This window comes from Pimephales promelas, chromosome 16 (genome assembly GCF_988280905.1).
Source record: "Pimephales promelas chromosome 16, fPimPro1.hap1.1, whole genome shotgun sequence".
NCBI lineage: Eukaryota > Metazoa > Chordata > Actinopteri > Cypriniformes > Leuciscidae > Pimephales > Pimephales promelas.
This window is the reverse complement of record NC_142784.1, coordinates 29273154-29298351: the sequence shown is the minus strand read 5'-3', so window position 1 is coordinate 29298351 and position 25198 is coordinate 29273154. Positions and strand designations below refer to the sequence as shown.

The following is a 25198-nucleotide window of genomic DNA, read 5'->3' as shown; positions in this document are numbered from 1 at the left end:
AGAAATGAAAGGTAAATATTTTTGAGGTGACAGTTCCTTGGCTCAATATCCCATTTCACAATAATCCAAACAATCTCTAACTAAAGATTGATTTCTTTAAACAGCATTGGAATGCTTGGAGTAAATTGTGCATAAGAGATCTCATTATTTGTACTGGAATGTTTCACTTTTAAAAAACTTACTTCCCTCAACAGCTCCTCATCCTTGAGCTTCTGCTTAAGGACAAACCAGATTCCAGTTCGCTTGGTAACCATACCAGCACAAAACAGAATATCTGGAACCTTGCAATTAACCCTAATGCACAAGCATATGACTTGATCTTATATCGGAGCGGTCCTAGGATTAGGCTGTCAGTCTCGTCATGGCCTCACTTTAATGCCTCTATGGATATGCCTTTCTGTGGACAGAATAGTAAGCTCAAAATTGATTTGGCATATGTGAAGCGGATATATGAATGAGAAAGTCTCAGTGTGGAAAATTTATTACACCCTAGTAACACACTGAAGGCAAAAAATCTCCCAGAGTGTCATAGAAACTCTTGGCTTTGTTCAGACAGGCCTCATCTGCTTCTGTGTTTCGTTTAGGTCATGAGTGTGCAGATTAATGAAAAAAATGTAAAAATGTACTTATATATATTGCCTTTGGCTCTGAGTATTACATTTGCTGAGCCAGGTGTCTTTTTTCCCCCTAAAAAAATGTATTGTCATCTGAAACAAAAAAAAAAGCGAATTAAAATTTCACTGTGAACAGTGTGATTTATTGCTCTGTTTCGGCTGAAATGAACTTTCCTGAACATGTGCATTCTCTCATTCACTAAGCTGTTAACTCTCTTCAATTCAGTAATTGAAAACAGTTTTAGTATGTGAATCATAGATCAGTCTCATTGCTTGGAAACATGTAGAGACAGCCAACAATAATCATCACGGTCAATGACAAAACAATCCAGATTGCTCATTTTCTCATTCTTTTGTATGCGTCCAACTTGAACGGAAAGATTATAACAGGCATGAAAGTGTAAGTCATTTTTCTTCCTTCCCAATAGCATGTCAAGCTGTTTGGCTCCATTTCGAAAGCTGAATGTGTTTAGATAAAAAAACTAGAAACAAAATGTTTAGATGAAAATGTTAAACTTTGTCCATAATGTCCATAGCAAATCATTATTATTATTTTTTTTAGCAAACTGGGTAGTTATGCTGTTTAAAGGGGAGTGTGTCCTTTATGGTGTTGATTTTGTTTTGGAGGCTTTAATGTTTGCATGGCTCCCTGCAATACGCAATACTGATTCTTCAATCGTGCCATCTAGTTATTCCACGACAACAACAACTACAACTGATAACAGACAGCTCAAGGGGGTACCCTGCTGTGAATCAACATTAGGTGATAAATTTGTCAAAATTTGTGTTTAATTGTTTATTAATTTGGCAAAATGCTGCATAAAAAAAGGGATAATTTCGCCCTGTAGAGGTTTCATTTTTATAACAATCAGAGATAATTGTACACTGTTTCTTAGCCTTGGAAACTGTAATCATCTGCTGATGATTGTTTCACAGTGGAATTGCTTCCAGCCACAATATTTGATTTATGAACATTTGATTTGATTATTTCTGAGCATGAACAACTTGTCAAGGGGAACAGTTTCTGAGAAACCCCGAATAAAAGCGCTGCCCTCTGTCTTTTAAATAAAAGCAGAACGTTCTGTTCCGTTCTGAAAGCTCAGATCATTCTAATCTGCATTACGGCATGTAATGTATAGAGGTAAGAGGGTCTGTTTGATCCCTGAAAGGTTATTGAACCAAGATGGTTATAATTTGCTCTCCAAAAGTCTGTTTTTGATGTAAAAGGGGAATGAGTGTTCATCTATAGTACAGCCTACTAATTGAGCCCATCCTTAACAATGCCCTAGTTAATGTTAGTGAACTGTATCTGAAGAGTTCAGATGCAAAAGCCTCTAAGTGCCATTTGAAATTTTCATTTTTATCAAGCTTGTATATTTAAGTTCAGTGATTTCACTTAAATGGCAATGATAATTACCTATTAATTGTTTTTTAAGTGAAATTACTAAACTTAAATATACAAGTTTGATAAAAATCATCATTAAAGAAGAAAATTTCAAATGGCATTTAGAGGCTTTTGCATCTGAACTCATCTGTTCTCCATAAACAATTAACCACCATTATAGTTAGATAATGCACAGTAGACGTGCATGCATTGCAGTTTCTGCCAAGAAATATGCAAGACAACTTTTTTTTTGTTATGCAACCAATTACCAATTACCAATTCCCATATTACCAATATTACCGTAAAAATGAACATAGTTGGCTGTTTGCACATAAATAATATGCGAGACCATGAAAACACGTCTAGAGTTACAAAATGTCAAGGGACGAACCAGTTGATAGAATAAGATGTTGATGTAAGAGCAACGGAGAACCAGGGGCCGAGGTTTCATTTTGATTTTAGATAACAAACTTGTGATTGCTCTCCTACAAATCAACTGTTTCTTGTTTTTCACTGACATGCCTCGTAGGTAAACATTTCACACAATAAATATTGAAGCTGATTATGGAAATTTCACTCTTTGTTTAGTTTTACAAATGTAATGATCTACTCTTACATATGAAAGTAACGATATTAAAGGAGTAGTTCACTTTTAAAAACAACTTTTGCTGATAATTTACTCACCCCCATGTTATCCAAGATGTCCAAGTCTTTCTTTCTTCAGTCGAAAAGAAATTAAGGTTTTTGATGAAAACATTCCAGAATTTTCTCCATATAATGGACTTCAATGGGAACCAAACGGTTCAAGGTCCAAAAGACACTTTCAGTGCAGCTTGAAAGGGCTTTAAACGACACCAGACGACGAATAAGGGTCTTATCTAGCGAAACAATCGGTCATTTAAAAAAAAAAAAATTTATAAGTACAAATGCTCGCCTTGCTCTGTTCTGTGATGAGTGTTCGTGACTCTCCTGTTCTTACTCGTTCATCAAAATGAACAATTTTTTTTTCGAGTCATGACCCTTATTCATTGTCTGGTGTTGTTTAAAGCCCTTTGAAGCTGCACTGAAACTCTTATTTGGACCTTGAACCGTTTGGTTCCCATTGAAGTCCATTATATGGAGAAAATCCTGGAATGTTTTCATCAAAAACCTTAATTTCTTTTCAACTGAAGAAAGAAAGACATAGACATCCTGGATGACATGGGGGTGAGTAAATTATCAGCAAAAGTTTTTTTTTAAAAGTGAACTACTCACTTTAGAAAGTAGCAAAAATTTGGCAAGACGTTTCCCATTTCATACATACTGTATAAAAATAAACAAATCTATTTTTAATAAGAATCCATCTCTAGGAGATAAAAGTGTCCATTATTTGGGGGACAAAAACAACCTAATTTAAATTTTCATTGGTTTCTCTTTATCAGATTATTTGCAACCAAACAAAGTGCACTCCAGTCCCACTGCAAATACTTATTAATAAAAAAAAACAAAAATAGTTTTAGTAAATACTTGCTTTACTTTATTTAACATTTTTAGATCTTAGTTCCAATAATAAGCTAACACAAGCTTTTAATCTTAGGAAGATTTGTCAGATTCAAACAGTTTTATGACAATGGCCTCATGTGGCTGCATTTTTATTGACCGTAGAGACACGGGGCCGAATCGGTCAAGACCTGTGCTGATAACAAACAGCCCACCTTCAGGTAGGCTGGGTGCCCAGTCTGGGTCCAGAGTGTGAGGTTCAGATCCCAAATTAAACAAGACCAGAAAGTGAACGCAGCCCCATGAGCGCAGGAAAGCTAAAGGAGGCGGGACTGTAGAATTGAGGCCAGAGGATGACATGCTGTCATTGAAGGGAAGGAAGGTGAATCCGCCAAAGTGGAGAGCCTCTTCACGGGCACGCGACTGAATCAGAGACTGGAAAAGGGCTGGCGGTTGATTCAGCTGCTCCTGTATTTTTGAACAGATTAATAGAAATGTCCCGTCACAAAAAAAACCCAAACATATTTATCATACTGTTTTCAAAGAAATTTCACACTGTGAACATCTCACCTGAATCGGACTGACCTCATCTCCATATTTGATGACGGGTGTCCCAGGTAAAGTCATGATGAGGACTAGAATGGCTCTCTGTAGCTCCCGCTGGACTCGTCCACCCACCTGTGAATGGTGCAAACACTCGTGACATTGCATACATGGCATACAGGATTCTCAGAAACTTAAATAAGACTTTCTTATTTTGATTTTCAATGTCAAAATGAGCTTTCAATAAAACATAGGCTGCCTTTGAAGTAGAAAGGCGTTTTTTTTGTTGTTTTTTTTAAACCCATAATGCACTGGGCATGTTGCTGTTCCGAGACCAGTCACACCAGTCTGCATTGGATACGCTTGACCAGAGTCAAATACTACTTTGCTTTAGTTGGAAATACTACTTATCAAACGTTAGATACAATTAAAGGTGCAACGATACCCTCATGTCATGATATTGAACTCACAATACGATATTATAGCGATACTCCAAGACATAGTTTGGTAAATATTGTGGATTTTGCCATTGATAAACTGTTAAAATCCACTCACGGTCCAGCTCGGCCAGTGTTCCTGTGGCATCTGCAGACTGGCCTCCACGGCCTCGGCCACCTCAGCAGGAGACAACGGATGGTGTGATGGGGGGATCACGGACTTAGTATCCAGCTCCACCAGTGAAGCATTAACAGTAATGTTGGACTCCTTTAGCGCTGGAAGTGTGTTTGTGTGCCTCACCATCAATATTCTACAAGAATGAGATTACAAGATCTGATTTATGTCACCAAGCTTGTTAATGGTCACTGTCCCAGCACACTGTTTTCATTGCCCTTTTCCCCCATATCACATATTTTAGTAATCATCATACATTAGGTGTAATTGTGGGCAATGTTTGAAATTTTACAGCTCTATTTTATAATCAAATCTTTTTGTAATATTGACAAAACGCATATCATTGGAAAAGGATTCAAGGTTCCGTATTTGGTTGCTGTTTTGTGATAGAAGTGATATTGTGACAGAAATGTATACATTTTTTACTGGAGAGCACATTAAAATTAATTAATGGAACCCATATACCGTATTTTTGGTATATACTGTAGCTACCTTAATTTTGTGATATCAACTTCAAATTTGTAACTCAATTTGGTTTGACATTTGGCTTTGATTTTCTAGCAGACTGAAAATTATTTTGTAAAATATATATATTCATATAAAATAAGATGTTCAGTACAGTACAAACTTGAACTTTCCAAAGTTCATTTCATTTTCAATGTGTATTTTGAAGGCGGGGGTGTGGGGAGAGTGGCAGTTAACAGGTTAATAGACATTTGTCAAGTTCAATGCACAGGCTCACATTGAAAATAGAGTTAGGCCCTGTTCCAAATGGCACACTTTATATGCACTTTTGACTTAAAATGGCTGCCGCGTACACATGTCTGTTAAGTTCATGAGACCGTCGGGTGTCCTGTTTGTGATTTGAGGTTTTAGAAGGGTGCTCATGAGCACCGCCTTTGCGGTCGAAATCACTTTTTCCCGGCAGTCAAAGTGGCATTACGTCACGAAAGTGCTGACTCAGAGGAAGACTGCGAGTGTTTAGGGTGCCATTTGGTACAGGGCCTTAAAGTCAACATGAAAGGTGTTCGCAACCCATTTTACTTCTTTTTTTTTTTTTTTTACCAAGGCTTGATAAAAAGTTTGTCCTTCAGGAATTGACTTTGAAAAACTTTTTTCATCATTTCAACTTCTTTCAAAAATACCTTTCATCATCTTGTGAACTGAACTTGTGCATCAGCACGTTCCACTCCATTAGGGTCTGTGAATTATAAATGCACATTGATTTTTATGGAGGCACTGGGCATGGCCTCCAACCACCTGCACTAAATCATCAGTTTCCAGACAGTTTTACCTTTGCTGAGAAGGCTGCGTCTGTATCACAGATCCCAAACCCTGACACACCGTACTCCAGCCAATACCTTAATGAGTACTGGAGAGGGAAATACCATAATATCACATGAGCAATGATAAACAAGAGGTAGGCAGAAATATTGACATAAAACAGTAATCCTCACCACATTAATCTTTTGTTCATCTAGTCTACAGTTAGATATGCCACAATATAATAATTTTCCACTCCGGTATGGTACGCAAGTTCAAAATATACTGGTATTAGTGCTAGCTAATTTTCGCTCCGCAATTGCTTACACATAACAATAACGTAAAAATGATAAATAATGAAAATAATTTATTTACACAGTTCAACCAAAATGAAGGACACATGAGCAGTGGTGTCAGAGTCAGACTGTGATCATCAATCTCTCGATCATTTTTCCATACTTTGGAAAGTCATGAAAACAACATCATGGATTTTTTCTTATGATATTGGAGCAAATAGGAATACAAAAATGACATTTACAATGCTGGGTGGGTAGTAACTGATTATATGTAATCAGATTCCAAATATTATAGGCCTATATACTTATAATTAGATTATATTATGTTTTATAATACTCATATCAGACCAGTTACATTTTTATTGATTACTTAATATTCACAAAATGATTCATAATTCACTGATTAGCGCAAATTCTTATATTTTTTATAGTTTAAATTGTCCTTCTTTAACAGCCTATTGCTTATGTATCGGTTATTTCATTCAACATATTTTTTCCCCTCTTTGTATTTTTATATCATTATAGTACAATATTATCCTAATCTACGTGAAAAAAAAGTTAAGGCTAAAAGTAAGGTCAAAAGTAACCTAAAAGCAGTGGCGTAGGTTTGATTTTAAAATTGGTGGGGACGGGGACATCAATCTGTAAATATATTTTAAGTTTTGATCAAAATTATTGCTAGGGATATATCATTGTCACTGGATATTGGTAAGGACACGTCCCTAGCGTCCCTACTAAATTCTACGCCCCTGCCTAAAAGTAATCAAGTGTGATCTAATAGATTACGTTACTAACTACAGTTTTTATCATGTATCTATATATATTCCATAATGGACAACAATTTCTAATTAATCTACCCAGCAGCACTGCATATTTGCTGTGGAATGATTGAGGAACTGCGCATTTGTCATTTAGCCTACCTGATTCCTTCAGAGAAACGAATCAGTATGCATGATTGCATGACGAGTAATATAGAAGAAAAAAAACTTAATTGCAAAAATATTTCTGTGGCGATATTTCTGTTATGCTTCTTCTTGAACTGTTTTGAGACACTTTTAAAGCAAAATCCTGTTCAGTTTTAACCAAAACAAATGACCATGCATCGGGCACTATTTTATTTGGGCACTAAAAGGTCAATGCTCCATCACGGTTGAAAACAACGTGCCTATCTAACCCTACCCTAAACTGAACAGATTGTTTTAACAAAGCCAAACGTCCCAGACAGCAACAGAGTGTCGGTCCAGATCCGGCCCACATCCGGGTACAGTGCTGGTGCATTTGGAGTTTCTCAAAAATGTAGGTAGAGGCACGCTTTTCCAATGATGGAGAAAAAAAAATTAAATAAAATACACGCTGTAGCTGATATCGTCCCCCACACTGAGAATAAGATCCATTACCTGAATGTTCTCTGATGCATCAGACCAAACTTTAGTGTCATTACCCGACTCCTGCTCAAACAGGTTCAGCTCACAAAGATCCAGCATCACTCTCACACCTGAAACATATGGAAAATCCTTTGGATTAGTCAAATTTTTGCACACAAAAATTTGACTTCAATTTGTTTCCACACTACCACTGTTTCACAAGTATTTGCAGTATTTGCATGACTGTCGTTGCATTAGATAACAAAATGGTAAACCAAGCTGACATTTTAAGTACAAAACGTGTCACAAAAGACATTTAATAGGTTTTAAATTATAAAACAAAATAAATAGTGTTCAACATCAAGATAAAAAAAACATGTGGACATGGAACATGTCCATAGTTTAACTGATGAATATCTTTGATATCTTTAAATGCAATGATTTTCAGACATGGCTTAAAGGGATAGTTCACTTCAAAATGAAAATTCTGTCATCATTTACTCACCCACAAGTTGTTTCAAACCTGTATGAATTTATACATTTTACACAAAAGAAGATATTTTGAAGAATGTCAGTAACCAGACAGTTGATGTACCCCATTGACTTCCATAGTAGGAAAAATGAATACAGTGGAAGTCAATGGGGTTAGTTAACTCTTTGGTTACTGGCATTCTTCAAAATATCTTCCTTTGCGTTCAGCATAAGAAATACATTCATACAGGTTTGAAACAACTTGAGGGTGAGTAAATTACAACAGAACGTTCATTTTGAAGTGAAGTCTAATGCAATATGGTTAAACAGCACCATCTATTGAATACAAAAGTTAGTACAGTCCCGATTCAACCACATGCAAAGACAATATTAAATGAAAATTTGTCATTTTTACAAACACTTGTTTAATAATAAAAATCCACCTGCCTGCTTTCCGGCTTTCATTGATAAGCTGTGTGAATTGTGGAAGTGTGCCCAGACTTTGGTCAATCTCTGTCAGGTTGGCTAGGGAGCTGTCATTCCGGAAGAATCCCTCCAGGATCACTGTCCCAACCCCCAGTGACCTCAGATAAGGCAGCCGCTGGGACAGCCCTGAATGTGGGACATACACCATCATACTTTAACATTATTGAAAGAATATTTTCCCACCTCACTCTACCACTCTACTTTCCCCTTAATATAAGGATAAGCGGTCAACAAATGTCTTTTTCAATGGCTGATTATTAAACTAGCCATTCATTTGTGGTCAGAGCCTTACAAAGTACCAGTTATGTATTGTTTCTATAAGCCTAAAAATAAAAAGCACATAATATGCCACACAAATTGTACATTTACCTTGTATTTATTGTCTGATTTACTGTCTACTAGACATTGCCACAACATGTGGTAAATGTCCTGTGATGTGGTTTGTGGAGATACTTCATTAACACAACACTGACTTAGACTTTGACATGTGGGTGTAATTTTAGACTCATGGATAGATGGTGGATAAGCAGGTTTACTGTTCTGAGATGCAATCTACCATTATTGTTACTGCTGTAAAGGATGTTTTTATTAACTTACTGCCGATAGGGCTGAGCTTGTCACTGTCTGCAACCATGAAGAGTGCTGGTTGCAGATGGTAAAACACATCCTTCTGCCACCAGAATAGTGAAGGAGACACCGCCCGTGGGCTCTGAATGATTATTGCGATAGCGGTCCCAAGCATTATCAGCCAAACAATCCAGAAGCAAAGTACCAGACGAGAACGAAACTTCCTCCATTCCGGTCCCCCTGCGCACTTCTCCAGTTCCTCTTTGCTCAGGGGTTTCCAGATGTACTGCTGGGGCGGATCTTCTGGGATAAGGAGAGGTACAGTCTCTGACCCATCCATATCTGTGAATGGAGCTCTAGCAGATGTACTGCCATAGCCTGGATCACCTTCGACCTTCAGTGTCATCTGGTCTCACTGGGTAATGTTAGGAGCCATTGAAATGAAAAACAATTTGAACAAAACTAAGTTAAGCATGTGATACATCAACAGAAACAACCAGCACCACATCTTATCTTATTATGATGTATATAGAGGAGGCCAGGATTGGTATACTTTTCATTCTTTGTTGAATAGGCCTATCCCTGGTGTAAAAAATGCTAAGTGCAAACAAACAAAGAAGTTCTTATCTAGGTCTAGAACTTTTTTTTGTTGTTGTCAAAATTAACAACAGTCCTTCTTGAAAAAGATTATCTTACCCGCTGTTCAAAATGGAAATCCTGTTAAGGCGGGCGTACACGGTGCGATTTTTTGCTGTTTTACGAGCTCGCAGATGATTTTTTTCACTCGGGGGAAATCGCATGTAAATCGGTTATGCTCGCATGTCGCGGCTCGTATCGTGTGCGAGGAAGATACGAGCCGAGCCGAGCACCTCTCGACCTCCCGATAATTTTTAAGCATGTCGAAAAAGTTCGGGAGCTGTTGGATTGCATTCGTGAGGTGTATGCGGTTGAATGAGCCGATTTGTCGATCTATCTGAATTTGACCAATCGGGAGCTGAGGAAATCCACAGAAGAAATACGAAAATGGTGTGGACTACTAGAAACTGCTTCAATTAATGTTTTTATGATGACTTTGTGAAAGGTTAACTAAACAGCATCTGCCGTGTTCCTACTGGCCAGTATTTGGCATATTTCATTCTGAAACAACTGTAGGCTATGCTATTGTTTTTGATAGTGTTATACATTTCTTACAGATTCTTACACATCACGATGATCATTAGGCTATGTTTGTATCCTCCTAAAAGCAATAACAGTTTGTCTACAGCCTAAGCTTTTTTTTATTAATGCCGACAGAACAATGTTGCCAGATATTGCTACGAAAAACAAGCAAAAACTAACAAAAACAAAGAAATTATATAAAAATCCAAAATAAGTTCAAAGCTTGTGTTTTGAAAATAAGATAAATATATTACGAACCACTTTAATAACTTCCTAAAGCGTGACATTAATCCAAAAAACAAGTCCAGATACTGGCACCTTTCCATTATGTGGATCTTGCAACACGGGATCTGGCACCCGCGCCCTCACTCTCACAACGCGCTCAAGCTCACTCAAGTTCACGGCGATAGCTTCTCGGAGCAAAATGAATTGCAAACGCTCACATGAGGTGGTTTAAACGGCTAATTAATCATTCAGAGAGCTTGAAATTTATTTTTGAATGTGTAGCCTACCGTAACTATGTCCGTCCGGACGTCCGTTTCGCGGTGCTGAAAACGAGCCTATAGCAAAATAACCACGGCTTGTATCAATGTTTTATATGCAGTTATGAGAGTTTTTAGTGCGGAACTTTGTGCGATTTCTTCGGAATTCAGCAGGTCGTAAAATCGTGTCGTATATCACTGCCTCCATACGATTTTTGTATAAACGCACTCGTAAAGTGTGCCTGGGCATACGATCTTCCGACCGTCAGAATTCGTACCGTGTACGCCCGCCTTTAGAGTGGGCAGGATTGTTTTCGCGAGAAATTGCTTATACGTCACTCTCCGTGCATTTCTCGTCATATAGAAAATGTGATCCGGCTACTTTGACGCACGTGTGAGTGACAGAGGTTAGTGTTGTCACAACGATCTTAACTCACCCGTTTAGGAAAGTCTCCTGGCAAAAAGAGAGTCGACAGAGCTCAATAAGACAAGAATCAGCACTGGCCTGGCCTCAGTGGCATATGGCACTTCAGAGATGGACAGAACTTTTCGATTTGAAATATTGTAAAAACGAGGCGGAAATGGCGTCTTTATTACTCAGCAGGTAAGTAGGTATTTTACCGAACAGAATTGTCATTTAGCTCTCTGATATAAATGGTCATTTAGCTCTCTGATAGATTGTATAGTATTATGTATTTTCATAGTATATTTATAATCATATTTGCAAGTATTATCATTGTTGTTGTAGTTATGCTAAAAAAAATATTTTCAATTAAGTAGCCTACCGTGTCTATTTGTAGGTAACGTTAAAGCTTCATGTCTTTAGCTTGTCAGCTTGAGATCCTTTTCATCCCTGGTTATACCCATAGACTGTTAAAAAAGTTATACCTCAGCATAGTGAATGTTTTATGAGCAGTAGGATAGGATTCATCCGCACACTCCGAGCCGAAGCACAACCAAAACAACATTCTTCCGCAAAAATAATTTTTTTTCTGGTAGAGGTGTTCCTCATTAGTTAAATGATTACTAAATTTGTGTTTATTATATTTACACGGACAAATATAATTTTATGTAATATAGGCCTAACATAATATGAATATTAGCAGGCCTAATAGTACTGTATGAGGAATATGTATTAATAATGACTACATTCATACATTTTCATAATCGTACGAATATACTACTGATTGACTGGTTCCCATTACTATAAGTTAACTAAAACTAAAAGAAAAAAAGTTATTACTTGTATAACTGCTAAATTACCAACACAACAACAAAAAAAGCTAAACTAAAATAAAAACCTAAAACTTAATAAAAAACTATATTGAAATTTTTAAAAATGACAGAAATGCAACAAAAATGGCTAAACCTTGGCTAACTTATATCCATATGAATACAGGAAACAAGAAAAATAATAGCATTCAAATATTTTCAATAACTATTTCCAAATTATTTTAATACCATTTTTAAACTGCTATTTTTTACATTGACAGAAGCTTTGAGACAGTTAAAGTTTGCAACAGATTCATGACACATTAGCACTAATAGTTAATGCATGTTATTTTATGTTATGCATGTTATTTATCTTTGTCCACATGTCAGTAAATTTAACAAGTTTTTTCTAGTGTTAAAAAAGTTACGTATTTTTCACACAATTATTTATTAGCATATCTTGTTAATGACACTGTAAGATGAACACTGTACAATCTGTAAACTCTAGTCACACAGGCAAAATATTTGGCTGTTGAACTTACCTGTTCGGGAACGTCTGGCAGAGTGCAAATTCTCTCAGGCTCTGGTGGTTCTTTCAGTTTTCAGTTTATTGATATGGTAAACACACCGTTAGTATTGCCCATGTTGTTGCAACTTGCATTGAAAAACAGGTTAAACTTCAGTGCGCTTGAGCGTGACCTTGTTTTTAACTGTCTTTGAACATTAAATTATGACAATAACACCAAAGATGAGGTTTAAGTAATTAGTATAGAGGTGTCATGGTCCATGACACTTCAGTAACACATTCTGCTGATGGATTTTCAAAGTTCCCTTCGGACGCAAAGTACAGTATATGATGGCCTATAACCCCCCACACGTGTCACACAAACAAACAATATCTAATTTACACTTAAGTGTTCTTTCCTAGCTGTTTATGTTCACTTAAAGGTTCTAACTTTTTTTTATAAAATGAATCCTTTTTTTATTGCCTGTATTTGAAGGGGTTGTAATCACACATTGCAATGATCCACTTTTCGGGTTTTGCTATTATCTCTGAAGGCCAATATTCATATTTATATGTGAGGTCTCCGGGTCGGATTCCCTGCGAAATCCTTCGGATGTGACGTGCATGCGCGCTCCCGAGCCTCTCTATCCTACAGTCTATGCGACCCATAGACAGTAAAAGAAATGGACACAGTAACCCCATAGTTTAACTGAATAATATCTTTGATATCTTTAAATGCAATGATTTTCAGACATGGCTTAAAGGGATAGTTCACTTCAAAATGAAAATTCTGTCATCATTTACTCACCCACAAGTTGTTTCAAACCTGTATGAATTTATAAATTTTACACAAAAGAAGATATTTTGAAGAATGTCAGTAACCAGACAGTTGATGTACCCCATTGACTTCCATAGTAGGAAAAATGAATACAGTGGAAGTCAATGGGGTTAGTTAACTCTTTGGTTGCTGACTTTGTTCAAAATATCTTCCTTTGTGTTCAGCATAAGAAATACATTCATACAGTTTTGAACCAACTTGAGGGTGAGTAAATGACAACAGAACGTTCATTTTGAAGTGAAGTCTAATGCAATATGGTTAAACAGCACCATCTATTGAATACAAAAGTTAGCACAGTCCCGATTCAACTACATGCAAAGACAATATTAAATGAAAATTTTTCATTTTTACAATTGGGTGAATGCCAAAATAAAATGAAGAACACTTGTTTAATAGACCATTTCACAAGATGTAAACAACACTGGTCCAGAAGCACTTCCTGTTTCAGTTTTTTAACACTAAATAAAATCTGGGATAAAATACAACCAAAAGAACATTTAAAACTGAATCAAAAAGTTAAACAAACATCTTTAAGATGTTTTCTTTACATGTGAAATAAAGAAAACAGTTACAAACTGAAACAGGAAGTGTTTCTGGACCAGTGTTGTTTACATCTTGTGAAATGGTCTATAATAAAAATCCACCTGCCTGCTTTCCGGCTTTCACTGATAAGCTGTGTGAATTGTGGAAGTGTGCCCAGACTTTGGTCAATCTCTGTCAGGTTGGCTAGGGAGCTGTATGCCATATATGCTGTATGCCATTTCCGAGAATCGTTGTTGAACACTGTTTTTTTTTTTTAAATCAACACTACCAAATACACCCCTTCCTTCATTTCTCTGCCAAAATGCACAAACATGCTATGCAAGTGTGGACATCTCTTTATATCATAGCTGAAGCGAAGCAAAATAATGCTTTGAGAAGAATAAAGCGAAGATAAGGAAGCACAAAAAAATTAACTTACAGCACACAGGAGTACAAGAAAGAGTTGGTTGTTAGTCGTGAGCAGCTTTAGACAAACAATGATCCTCAAAACTGCCCTGTTAGTATAGATACTATTATAACAACAGCATCTTGTTTCTGTGAAACTGCAAAACCAATGTTACTCATGTATGGAGAAGAAACTCCAACCTCTGTGTCTATTTTCAGGCCTTAGCCTACCGCTTCGGCCTCTATTTTCATAAATTAACGCATGTCCTAAAGCTCTTGCCTGATCATAACTCTTCTTTTCCCACTGATTTTCCTCAGAGCTTTTCTCTTTTGTAATGTCTCTCTGCCATCTCTCTTTCTACAGTCTTTCTTCAAATCTCCCTCTCGCTCACGCCCCCTACTGCTAATTGGCTACACGTGTGTTGCGATCCACTTTCTCAGAAATCACTTATTGCACCTTTAACTATCAATGAGCAATACATTTGTTACAGTATTTACTGATCTTCGGTAACATTAATTTAAATGCAACTGTTCATTTTCATACAGCTTTTGATTTTTATAATGTAATAGTAAATATTGAGTGGATACGCCCCCTAATGCTGATTGGCTACAAAAGTGCTTTAAAGGTGCACTAAGCGATTTTTGAAAAAGTGGATCGGACCGAGAACCGATTTCAGTTCCGGCAAAATGTTATCATTTTATGATTCATTAATCTGTACAGATACACTATAATCTGGCATGTTTTGTCCTGCCCATTATGACTAATATAAATTGTGTGCTCAAAGTCCAGACTTCTCAAATCTAGACATAGCACATGGAAATCCAGACATTTTGAAGAAACATTCTCATAAAATGACAGAGGTATACTTTAATAAAAAATAAAATGAGACAATTGAATTTAAAGTTCAAGTACCTTTTATAAAGTTTTACAGATGTTAGTTTCACTGCTGTGTACAAGTTCGGTTATGCAAGTCTATGTTCTCTGCAGAGCTTAACATCAATAAACAAATACAAGAAAAATTATAATACAATTATACATTAAAGTATCTTACATATGTTTGTAAATATTATGTGAATTGTGAAGTTAATCGTGAAACAACCCACAACTGCAATGTTACATCACATTATTTATATGTAGATTTAAAAAAGTAACATTATATTTATTAAAAGGTGTTGTATTTTTAATGGTAATGATTTCTCTTATCCCAGCTACAAGTGGGATATTTATTTTTATATCTACAATTTATTTTATTTCTGTGGCATTTTTAAAGCCACATTATGGAATACTTAAGTGTTTATTATTTAATGATCTACATATTTTTCACAAGAACCTTTCCATGGTGTCAATGTTAAGTGCTTTTTCTTTATGGGCTTTTGCACTGGGTAGTTTTGACTCCCTCTGATATAAACTAGTCACCAGGGTCCCCCGATAACTAAATTTTGCCCTAGGGTAATTTTCCGGCAATAGTTCTGAAAACGTCCCTCTGGTGCGAAAGCCGCTTTTATGAAAGCATTTAATAAATACATCTCTTCTTCCTGTTTCTGTTTCAGTGTGTACAACATACAACATTGATTTACAAAAGGAACAGTTTGGCTAAACGATTTGACCTCTGTAAAGCAAGTGGCACACAAATATAGTCCTCACATGAATTATTACATCTACAGAGATTGAAGGCTTGATTCCATCTTCAGGGTAACGGCCACTAGGTGGAGTCATCAGAACCACCGATATCCTTAAATGATGAAAGAGTATTTGAGAATATCAGCATTTTTATTGATGTTTGTAAAATGAAAATTAACCCTTTATATTTAGACAACTAAAAACATATCAAATAAAATGTTGGAGAATTAAAGGGTTAGTTCAGCCAAAAATGAAAATTAAGTCAGTAATTACTCACCCTCATACTGTACCAACCCCGTAAGACCTTCGTTCATCTTCGGAGCACAAATTAAGATATTTCGTATTAAATTTGAGAGCCGAATCACTACCACATAGGCTCCTAAGGGAATGACACTTGACGGCCCAGAAAGTCAATGAAGAAAATGTTTAAATATTCCATGTGACTAGTGGCTCAACTATAAGTTTATCAAGCGACGAGAATACTTTTTGTGCGAAAAAACAAACAAAAATAACGACTTCATTCAACTATTCCTTTTCTTCCTTGTTGGCCTGAAACGAGACTTCAAGAGATTTCCACGACGCATCTCCTTCAACTACTTCAGTTCAGTTCTCGCGCATGCGTCGTGGAAATCTCTTGAAGTCTCGTTTCAGGCCAACAAGGAAGAAAAGGAATAGTCGAATAAAGTCGTTATTTTTGTTTGTTTTTTCGCACAAAAAGTATTCTCGTCGCTTGATAAACTTATAGTTGAGCCACTGTAGTCACATGGAATATTTAAACATTTTCTTCATTGACTTTCTGGGCCGTCAAGTGTCATTCCCTTAGGAGCCAATGTGGTAGTGATTCGGCTCTTAAATTTAATAAAAAATATCTTCATTTGTGCTCCGAAGATGAACGAAGGCCTTACGGGGTTGGTACAGCATGGGGGTGAGTAATTAATGACATAATTTTCATTTTTGGGTGAACTAACCCTTTAATGGTTTATTTAGTACAGCTAAAACATATATGCACACATTTCAAAAACATACCATTGGGTCAAGAGGTCTAAAGGCTGCTGCATATTTCTGATATGCGGCAATTATGCAATCTCTCCTGCAATATAGAAAAAAGGCACAAAAAACAGAGATTGAGAAACACGCACACACACACACACATATTTTCTTGCTTAGAATTTTGTACTTGTTTTCTATTAAAATATCTAAACATTCTTTAATCAACACATTTAACTAAGAAGCAAAATGACTCAAACAGCCCTATTTTAACAATCAAAGCGCATGGTCTAGAGCGCACGGCGACTCTAGAGCGCCCACGACTTTTGCTGGAAAAATTGTTTAAAAGGGTTGCCCCTGTTCTCTTAATGAGTAATGGGTGTGTTAATGTGCAATAAACCAATCAGTGTCTCATCTCCCATTTCCTTTAAAAGCTAGTTGCGCTCTCGCCATGGCGGAATTTGCAGAACGCTGCTCCAGAGAGGAAACAGATCTGCTCGTGCGCGATTCCACCATATCTTTATGTACACAATAATAATCTTTTACATTGTAATCCTTTTATTTTTAATATTTGACATGTTTGTGTGCTGCTGCATTTACATGTGTGTGTAATGAACAGAGTGTACGTGCGTTGTGGACCCACCTATTGGTGCACATTCCTAACACGCACTTTAAACAATCAGACTGATCTCATGAAATGGCATGTGTATGACACGCCAATTCGTATTTCCATTTTTGGCGTGCTATCAACACGCATAATCGCTTTTCAGCGTGTTTATGAACGTCGTTGACTTATTACTGTATATATGAATCTATGACCTACCTCAACCCCGTCCCTAAACCTACCCGTCACTGGGGTTAATACCATTTATGAGTCTTCCCCTACAATCCTAGGAAAAAAAATATCGCTCCCCAGATGTAGATCTACATTTTGCTTCGTTTCGCTCGGACATCACATTTAACGGCGTGTACACACACGCGGAATCACTCGGACATTTAACGGCTTAGACATACACGCAATACACAAGTGGCGTGCCTGTTTACGCAAAAGTCGTGATGTCATGTTGCAACAATAAAAAAAAAATTGCACCTCAAAATAGCAACGTGCCAATAAAGCACCTGAACACACTTCATTTTCAGACCAACACGCCTATGGGCGCACAAATAGGCTCAAAAGCATTTGCTATTTAAACGTAACACAGGACGTAAAAAAAAAAGATAACTGTGTCAGGCTGAAACTACAGTAGCAAAAAACACTTGCGGTGCCAGCCCCCGCCGGGTGTATGATGAGCCCAAAAGGTTAAACTTACTTAAAATGAAAATTCTGTCATTAAAAGACAACTCGGGCGCAAAACGAACCTTTGGTTTAATAACACATTGGTACCTAGTCAACCGTTCTCTGAGATTTGTTTTCATGATAATCGAATGTATAGAGTTCTGAAAATAGAGCTTGAAATAAAAGCCTTACATATCCTTAAAATGCCTCATCCTGCCTTAATCTAAACCCTGTTTGTGAAACCAGGCCATCATGTCTCGTTTTTGAAGTGTATAGTAGGCCTAATTTTATATATTGCTGTCCAGTAATACTCACTTGCATGAGATTCCTCCACCTGGTGGGAGGCCGGGAATACCTTCAGATGCCAGGAATTTCATCACATGTAGCAGGTCAGGTTCCTCATCTTTAGATCTGATCACATTAATGATCTCTAGGAAATTTGAGAGAAAATAGACTTTTTTGTTAAGATGGCTATTTCATCTAATCTAATATGTATAATTGCCTCAAATTTATATAGTGTAAAACCTTTTAAATCGAATGAATTGGTCAAATTACCTGCCACTTTTTGCTCGATGAGCTGCTCTAACTCTGCCTCGTGTTGCAGTGCCTCTGGTGTCACCTTGGGGGCGCCATCGAAGCAGATGATGATAATGCTCATGTTGTCTAAACTTCCCTGTAAGATGCGAAGACATTTAAGAATTTAAAACCCTTATAATATAATGTAAAAATGATATTAGAGTAGATCAATAATACTAAAACACACTTATACACATAAATGCACGCAATGCAATATGCATTATGTTAGTTCTAAACCAAACGACCTCTTGGCCTGATTGAGCCGCTGGTTTGCTGTAACCTGAAGGCTGAGTCACTCATAATCCTCTCTCGCTCTCTTCTTGTCTTCCTTATAATCATTCTATTTAAAGAACAGTGTCTTCATAGAACAGGTCAAGCTGAAACTGTATTACTCACATCAGCATGCGACATCTCATTATTGTATATTACATAACCCAAGTGCCAGTAATCATTTTAAATAACAAAGCTGTCCTAAACGAGTTAAACGTTTTACAAGGTGACAGTATTTCTGGCAATTTAACACTGACTTGACATTGACGTACTCGTCAGAGTTATTGACGTCATGGGTTAATGACTAGCATAAAATAAAAGCATATTGATGGAGTGGTTCTCATAATGTGAGATATATTTTGGTGCTTATTTTTATGTTCTATATCTGACCAGACATTTGACTATTGACAAAGTCCAGTTTACTTTAATGATAACCATGTATACATTATTTTCACCCAGAATCACCCACTCGAGAAACATTAAAAGCGACCAATTACAATCTGTGTTGTTTTTAGGGTACATTTAGGGGCAGATAAATCTGAAATCAGTGAACACTGATTAAAAAAAATACAGTTTTTATTTGTGAGAAAAACTGAACATTACTCTTACGAATAAAGTTTCAAAAATACGTTTTTAGAAGACCCGCTTTTGGTTTGCCAAAGAACCTTTCGGTGAACAGTTCTTAAAAATGTGAAGAACATTTAAAGGGATAGTTCACCCAAAAATCCAGTCATCATTTACTCACCCTCAAGTTGTTCCCAACCTGTTTGAATTTCTTTCTTCTGCTAGAAAGTTAAGATATTTTGAAATATCTTAGAAATATTATAGAAATATTAAGATATTTTGAAGAATATGGGTATCCCAACAGTTGACATTGACTTTGAAAACCATTGAAAAATACTATGGAAGTCAATGGTGCTCATTAACTGTTTGGTTACCAATATTCTTCAAAAAAAATCTTTTGTGTTCAGCAGAAGAAAGAAATTCATACCAACTTGGACCAAATTAATATTTGGGCGAACCATCCCTTTAAAAACTCCTAAAGAACCTTTATATTCACTTTAAAGAACCTTTTGAGTAATAGAAAGTTCTTAATGAAACAATGCCAAAAAACAACCTTTGATTTTAAAGGAATACTCCACTTTTTTTGGAAATAGGCTCATTTTACAACTTAAAGAGTTGGGTTTTACCGTTTTCGAATCCATTCAGTTGATTTTATGATATTTCAACATGACATCATGACTTTTGCGTAAACATATACTCCACTTTCGAGTCAGGTGGCGTGTTATCTCTACGCATTTTGAGCTATCCGCGTGTATCCGCGTGTATGCGTATATGTCTACGCCATTAACGTCCGCGTCATTCCGCGTGTCCGTACACGCCATCAAATCTCCAGTCATAAATGCCATTAACCCCAGTGACGGTTAAGTTTAGGAATGGGGTTGAGGTAAGTCATATATTTATATAACGTTAAGTCAACGGCGTTCATAAACACGCTGAAAGGCGATTATGCGTCTTGATAGCACGGCAAAAATGGAAATACGAATTGGCGTGTCATACACACGCTACTTCATGAGATCAGTCTGGATATTTAGAAGAATATCGGTAAGCAGGCAGTTTCAGAAAATCAACTGAATGGATTCGAAAATGGTAAAACCCAACTGTTTAACTCTGGGGGAGTTGTAAAATGAGCCTATTTCCAAAAAAAGTGGAGTATCCCTTTAAGAGTGTATTTTCAGTGCAGTCTAATTTGGTCAACAATGAAGCATACTATTATTTGAAATGTTTTTCCTATCCAATTGCAAACTTCCTCAGAACATTTGTTAGTATGCTGGTACCTTGCTAAAAATAAAAACCTGTGCACGGGCATCAGGCAACTCGAACTCGAAATTTGGCCTTTAGGTAACCCTGTCACTGCAGATACCAACCTTATAGAGGCAGAGGTCAATGACCTGAGAGCAGATCTCCCTCAGATCATCGCAGACCTGCAGGCGGTTGCGCACAAACGCACACAGCTCCTCATTACTGATGGCGTCCCAGACACCATCACATGCCACTACCAGGAACTCATCTTCTGGCATTCGCTCCAGCTCGTACACCTCTGGTTCAGGCGACACCAGCTGTTCGGTCTGAGTCCTCCATTCCACCTCCTTAAAGTCAAAGTCTCCAAGTGCGCGGGACACGGCCAGTGAACCGTTGATGCGCTGCAGGGTGACGGAGCCCCCGGCGTTCTGGATGCGCTCTTTCTCGCGCGGGTTGAAGGGTTTGTGGTCCTCCGTGTAGAAGACCACCTGGCTGTTACGGCAAAGGAAGGTCCGGGAATCGCCGCAGTTGATGAAGTAGATGTTTCGTGGAGACACCATGACAGCCGTTGCTGTAGATCCGCTGTTGTCCCAGTTCTCATTGCGGACCTGGGCGTGCATGTGGCGGTCGATGCCGAGGAAGGCATTTCTGATGCCATCTTTGACATGTTCGACATCCTCATCCACCGTCACACAACCTGATTATACAATCATAGAACAGGGTCAAGCACGGGAATAATTAAACAAGGTCTTTCTATTTGCCCAGTGCCTTTCACCCTACTTGAGCAAAGATTTTGTCAATCGGAAATTTTTTTTACTCTTCATTTCCAGTAAATAAAAAAATGTTTTATTTTTTTTCATTGTATGGACCATTTTCCAAAAATGTAATGGCTAATACATATATATATATATATATATATATATATATATATATATATATTTAATACACCAAAACTTTGTAAAACTTTGTCTAAAAACTAAGTTGACTATTTTTGTCATTCAAAATAATCTAATTATTTGTTATGTAAGCACATAATTCTTAGAAAACGGAATGAAACTGTAAAAAATAACCTCTTATTATATTTAGATACTATTTCACAATCTTTCTTTGAACTTTTCTCTCTGAGCTCTGCTTGTAAAACCTTACATTAGTTTGTGTGATCTAATATATATTGGACTGGCCTATTAATTGGCCCAAATTTTCCATGGTAATATGATATGCACTGTTTTAACACCTTTAAATCGATTTTAAAAAAAATCTTTAGAACCTTTAATGTTTAAAAAAAAAAAACGTTTTGGATTATTGTTGGAAAAACCAGCAAAACTAGCTTTAGAAGACAACTAAGCCTCTTCAAGAGGTACTATTTTGTATTTTTGTATATCTGTCAAAAAAATTATATTCACCCAGTATTGACAAACTGAAAATTTGAGTTTTCTTGTTTAAATGTTTTATTAATATCATAATAACATTTATCTGAAAATACAAAAATGGCTATTCAATTAGCTAAGCATCACTGTTAAGATTGCTCATACAAGATATTAAGGTTTGTTTTCACAAAAAGAATCTGTGTATCAGTCTTACTGCACTTTTTTCTGATTTTTCATGTTTTACGTATAATAAAAATAATATTGGTTGCTCTTTATTTAGTCTTTGTTACCATGTAAATATACAAATAAGTAATGAATATTAATCAACTTATAAATGCCCTTTACTTTAGGGTAAACCCTCAAGAGGACAATATATATGGCGAAGCAAATCAACAGCTGGAAAGTCATGAGGCAAATTTCTATATTGTGGTGGCATTTTCATCTTTAAATAAAAGCACATCAGCACAACTCTTTGGATGTTCAACTTTAATCCCTTATCTTCCAGACAGTAATACTTAAATCGGTGAGTACCTGTGTCGAGAATAAAATCCAGCAGGTTTTTGGAGCAGTACTGAGCCACCATTCTCCCCGCATGTCCATCGAACACGGCAAAATAGCTCCAGTCTGGCAAGGCCTCGGTCATCTCTGGCATGCAGGTGTGGGAGTCCTCCATCTGGGCACGCCAGCCCTGCATATTGGCCATGGCGTAGTTAATGCCCCATTTCGAACCCCCTTCTTCTATGTCTTTCCCCAAATTGGGCCTTTCTAGGTAGGGTCTACCTATGTCCTCTTCATTTTCAAAGTAGTCATCATCAGCTCCCGACTCCCGTCGCCCACCCTTGAAGAAGAAGGTTACCATCTTCTCGGTTTCCTTCACTAGCTGGCGCAGGAACGAGGGCACCTCCATGGCGCTGGCCCGCCTGGCGGTTCTCATGGTGGCCCGAATCCTCCGCTTTAGTCTCCTACTGTTCCTCAAACTACTCTTCCTGGTCTTCCGAAGCCAAGCCAGCGCCTCTCGTTGAGTTGGAGCCAAAAGAGGATGGACAATTGCTGGACAACCAGAGTGTTAGTTTGGTGCCCTAAATATGTTCTCATTTGTGTAAAAGCTCTTTACTCTCTGTTGTTCCCAATGCAAAACATCCAATCTGTTGGACTGCACTAATGGCATAAGGTCTGATGAATTCTGGGTGTGTTTATCACTTTTGCCAAGCTGTGTTCCTTCTCCAGCCCAGTTCTGATTGGCTAATCTATTTATGTTCACTCATCCTCAGACCACACAGTGTTCCCTCTTTCCCTTCATCTGCCGTCTGTATGCTGTCATGTAATCCGTACTGCGTAATGTGCCTGGATTAGTTTGCGTCCATAGATGAACTGCAGTGTTTCATAATGAGCATCCAAACAGGATGAGTTTGATTTTCACATACAATATTGGAAATTAGCATTACTGGCTCATGCTCAGTTTATTGAATGCTTTTTTAAATAGTTTGTATGTGGAATATGTTGCAAAATGCATTCATACAAAGTATGACGGTGTTGCCCTCTTACATAATGTAATCTCTTAGTCGTTCAACTTTTCGCACCTCTTTGTAAACCATGAGTTTATCCTGGTGTAAAATACTTTAGATATCATTTTGATGTGCTAATTGCTTAACTGCCAATGACAACCACATGTTGTCACAAACACTCCTAATCCACTGTAAGTAAAATCTGCTATGAATTGTTTGAAATAATAAAATGGCTGTCTGAATGATGGTTAGTAAGGTAATTCTCGGTAGGAACTGGCCTCCTTTGGAAAGCCTATTCTTAGAAGGCTTACAGATTACCTGTATTTAAGAAGCGTAGGTGTGTGACATTTGGGCTTGAGCCATTCATTCACAATGAGGGATAAAAGTGACCAAGGGCATTGCATGACCCTGACATTAAAACCTCCATAACTACAATTAGTAAACAAATTCCCCATGCAATATCACTCAAGTAAGAGTGTGATATGGCTCTATGGTTGTGATTCGGTCATAGGCACGAAAATCATTATTGTATGATGTATAGTTCTGAGTATATCGGCTAAGCAAGTGTATTACCTGCATTTGATATTCTTCAGGTCAATCTTATATTCATAGTAATAAAACAAAACACTTTAAATATCTGCAGAGGTAAGTGATATAGAGAGCCTAAGTCCCTCCCCTTCGCTTCCGGCTCTATATACAAAAATATGTATATAGATTTTTCGATACATATCGATAATGACATATCTGAAACACTTCCGATACTAATTTTCAACACGATACCAGCTGCGCTTTCACGCTCTCTTAATTTCTCCAACAGCGAGTTACACATAAACCCGCCTCCCTTCACTCACTCGTTTCATTTTCTCCTGGTGAATATTGTTGGTGTTACAGAGCTTGAATTTCAACGTGGGATTGCTCGTATTGTGCATAATTTTACTCATTCCCTCAGATTTTGTGCTCACACCCAAGTTACGGTTTTAGTGAACGTAAATAGTTGTAAAAGAAAAAGCATCTGTAACAGTATAATGGTTCTGTGCATCAGGTCTTAAAGTGACAGCAGCCTAATATACCTGCTGCCAAATTATGAGATAATATTAAAAATATCTACGGTATATGGCAGTTTTTCCCCATATCGATGTCAAAATTAAGGCCAGTGAAATGCTGAGTGAAACAACCACTAGCGAAAGAACACTATAACTTTAAGATTTAATCATCATTGCATTATACACTCACCTAAAGGATTATTAGGAACACCATGTACTGAGTTTGACCCCCTTTCGCCTTCTTAACTGCCTTAATTCTACGTGGCATTGACTCAACAAGGTGCTGAAAGCTTTCTTTAGAAAAGTTGGCCCTTATTGATAGGATAGCATCTTGCAGTTGATGGAGATTTGTGAGGTGTACATCCAGTTCCTGTTCCACCACATCCCAAAGATGCTCTATTGGGTTGAGATCTGGTGACTGTGGGGGATATTTTAGTACAGTGAGTGAACTCATTGTCATGTTCAAGAAACCAGTTTGAAATGATTTGAGCTTTGTGACATGGTGCATTATCCTGCTGGAAGTAGCCATCAGAGGATGGGTACATGGTG

The 25198-nt window shown here is 37.2% G+C and overlaps 2 protein-coding genes across 6 annotated transcripts; both read right to left on the bottom strand.

The window, feature by feature from the left end:
• Positions 1 to 3491: 3491 nt before the first annotated feature.
• Positions 3492 to 12551, bottom strand: LOC120478639 (amino acid transporter heavy chain SLC3A2). 5 transcript variants are annotated; one of them, XM_039670619.2, is made up of 9 exons: positions 12474 to 12551; positions 9110 to 9494; positions 8474 to 8638; positions 7589 to 7686; positions 5927 to 6004; positions 5778 to 5833; positions 4576 to 4768; positions 4048 to 4155; positions 3492 to 3945 (listed from the first exon to the last, which is right to left on the bottom strand). In XM_039670619.2, exons 2-9 carry the CDS (start codon positions 9483 to 9485, stop codon positions 3571 to 3573), a joined length of 1449 nt encoding a protein of 482 aa, XP_039526553.2. In that variant the 5' UTR covers positions 9486 to 9494; positions 12474 to 12551; the 3' UTR covers positions 3492 to 3570. The 5 variants fall into 5 exon arrangements, with proteins under 5 accessions (XP_039526553.2, XP_088977543.1, XP_039526554.2 ...); XM_089121417.1 differs by lacking the exon at positions 12474 to 12551 and adding an exon at positions 11505 to 11663 and having other exon boundaries at positions 4063 to 4155; XM_039670620.2 differs by lacking the exon at positions 12474 to 12551 and adding an exon at positions 11505 to 11662.
• Positions 12552 to 15049: 2498 nt separating this feature from the next.
• ppm1na (protein phosphatase, Mg2+/Mn2+ dependent, 1Na (putative)) lies at positions 15050 to 23346 on the bottom strand. The gene is made up of 6 exons (XM_039670627.2): positions 22633 to 23346; positions 20860 to 21431; positions 18641 to 18758; positions 18401 to 18515; positions 16849 to 16912; positions 15050 to 15934 (listed from the first exon to the last, which is right to left on the bottom strand). The coding sequence occupies exons 1-6, from the start codon at positions 23033 to 23035 to the stop codon at positions 15905 to 15907; spliced, it is 1302 nt and encodes a 433-aa protein (XP_039526561.2). The 5' UTR covers positions 23036 to 23346; the 3' UTR covers positions 15050 to 15904.
• Positions 23347 to 25198: the final 1852 nt, after the last annotated feature.

Bases quoted from the DNA above. Each gene is read 5' to 3' on its own strand.
- LOC120478639 (XM_039670619.2), bottom strand. From the start codon at position 9,485: ATGACACTGAAGGTCGAAGGTGATCCAGGCTATGGCAGTACATCTGCT. The intron at 6,005-7,588 runs GTAATGGATCTT...TTCCCTCTCCAG, and splicing joins ATGCATCAGAGAACATTCAG to TACTCATTAAGGTATTGGCT. The intron at 4,156-4,575 runs GTGAGTGGATTT...CACCATTCACAG, and splicing joins AACACTGGCCGAGCTGGACC to GTGGGTGGACGAGTCCAGCG.
- ppm1na (XM_039670627.2), bottom strand. From the start codon at position 23,035: ATGAGAACCGCCAGGCGGGCCAGCGCCATGGAGGTGCCCTCGTTCCTG. The intron at 18,516-18,640 runs GTAATTTGACCA...CAAATTTCCTAG, and splicing joins CATCGAGCAAAAAGTGGCAG to AGATCATTAATGTGATCAGA. The intron at 15,935-16,848 runs GTATGTTTTTGA...TCATCATTTAAG, and splicing joins TTAGACCTCTTGACCCAATG to GATATCGGTGGTTCTGATGA.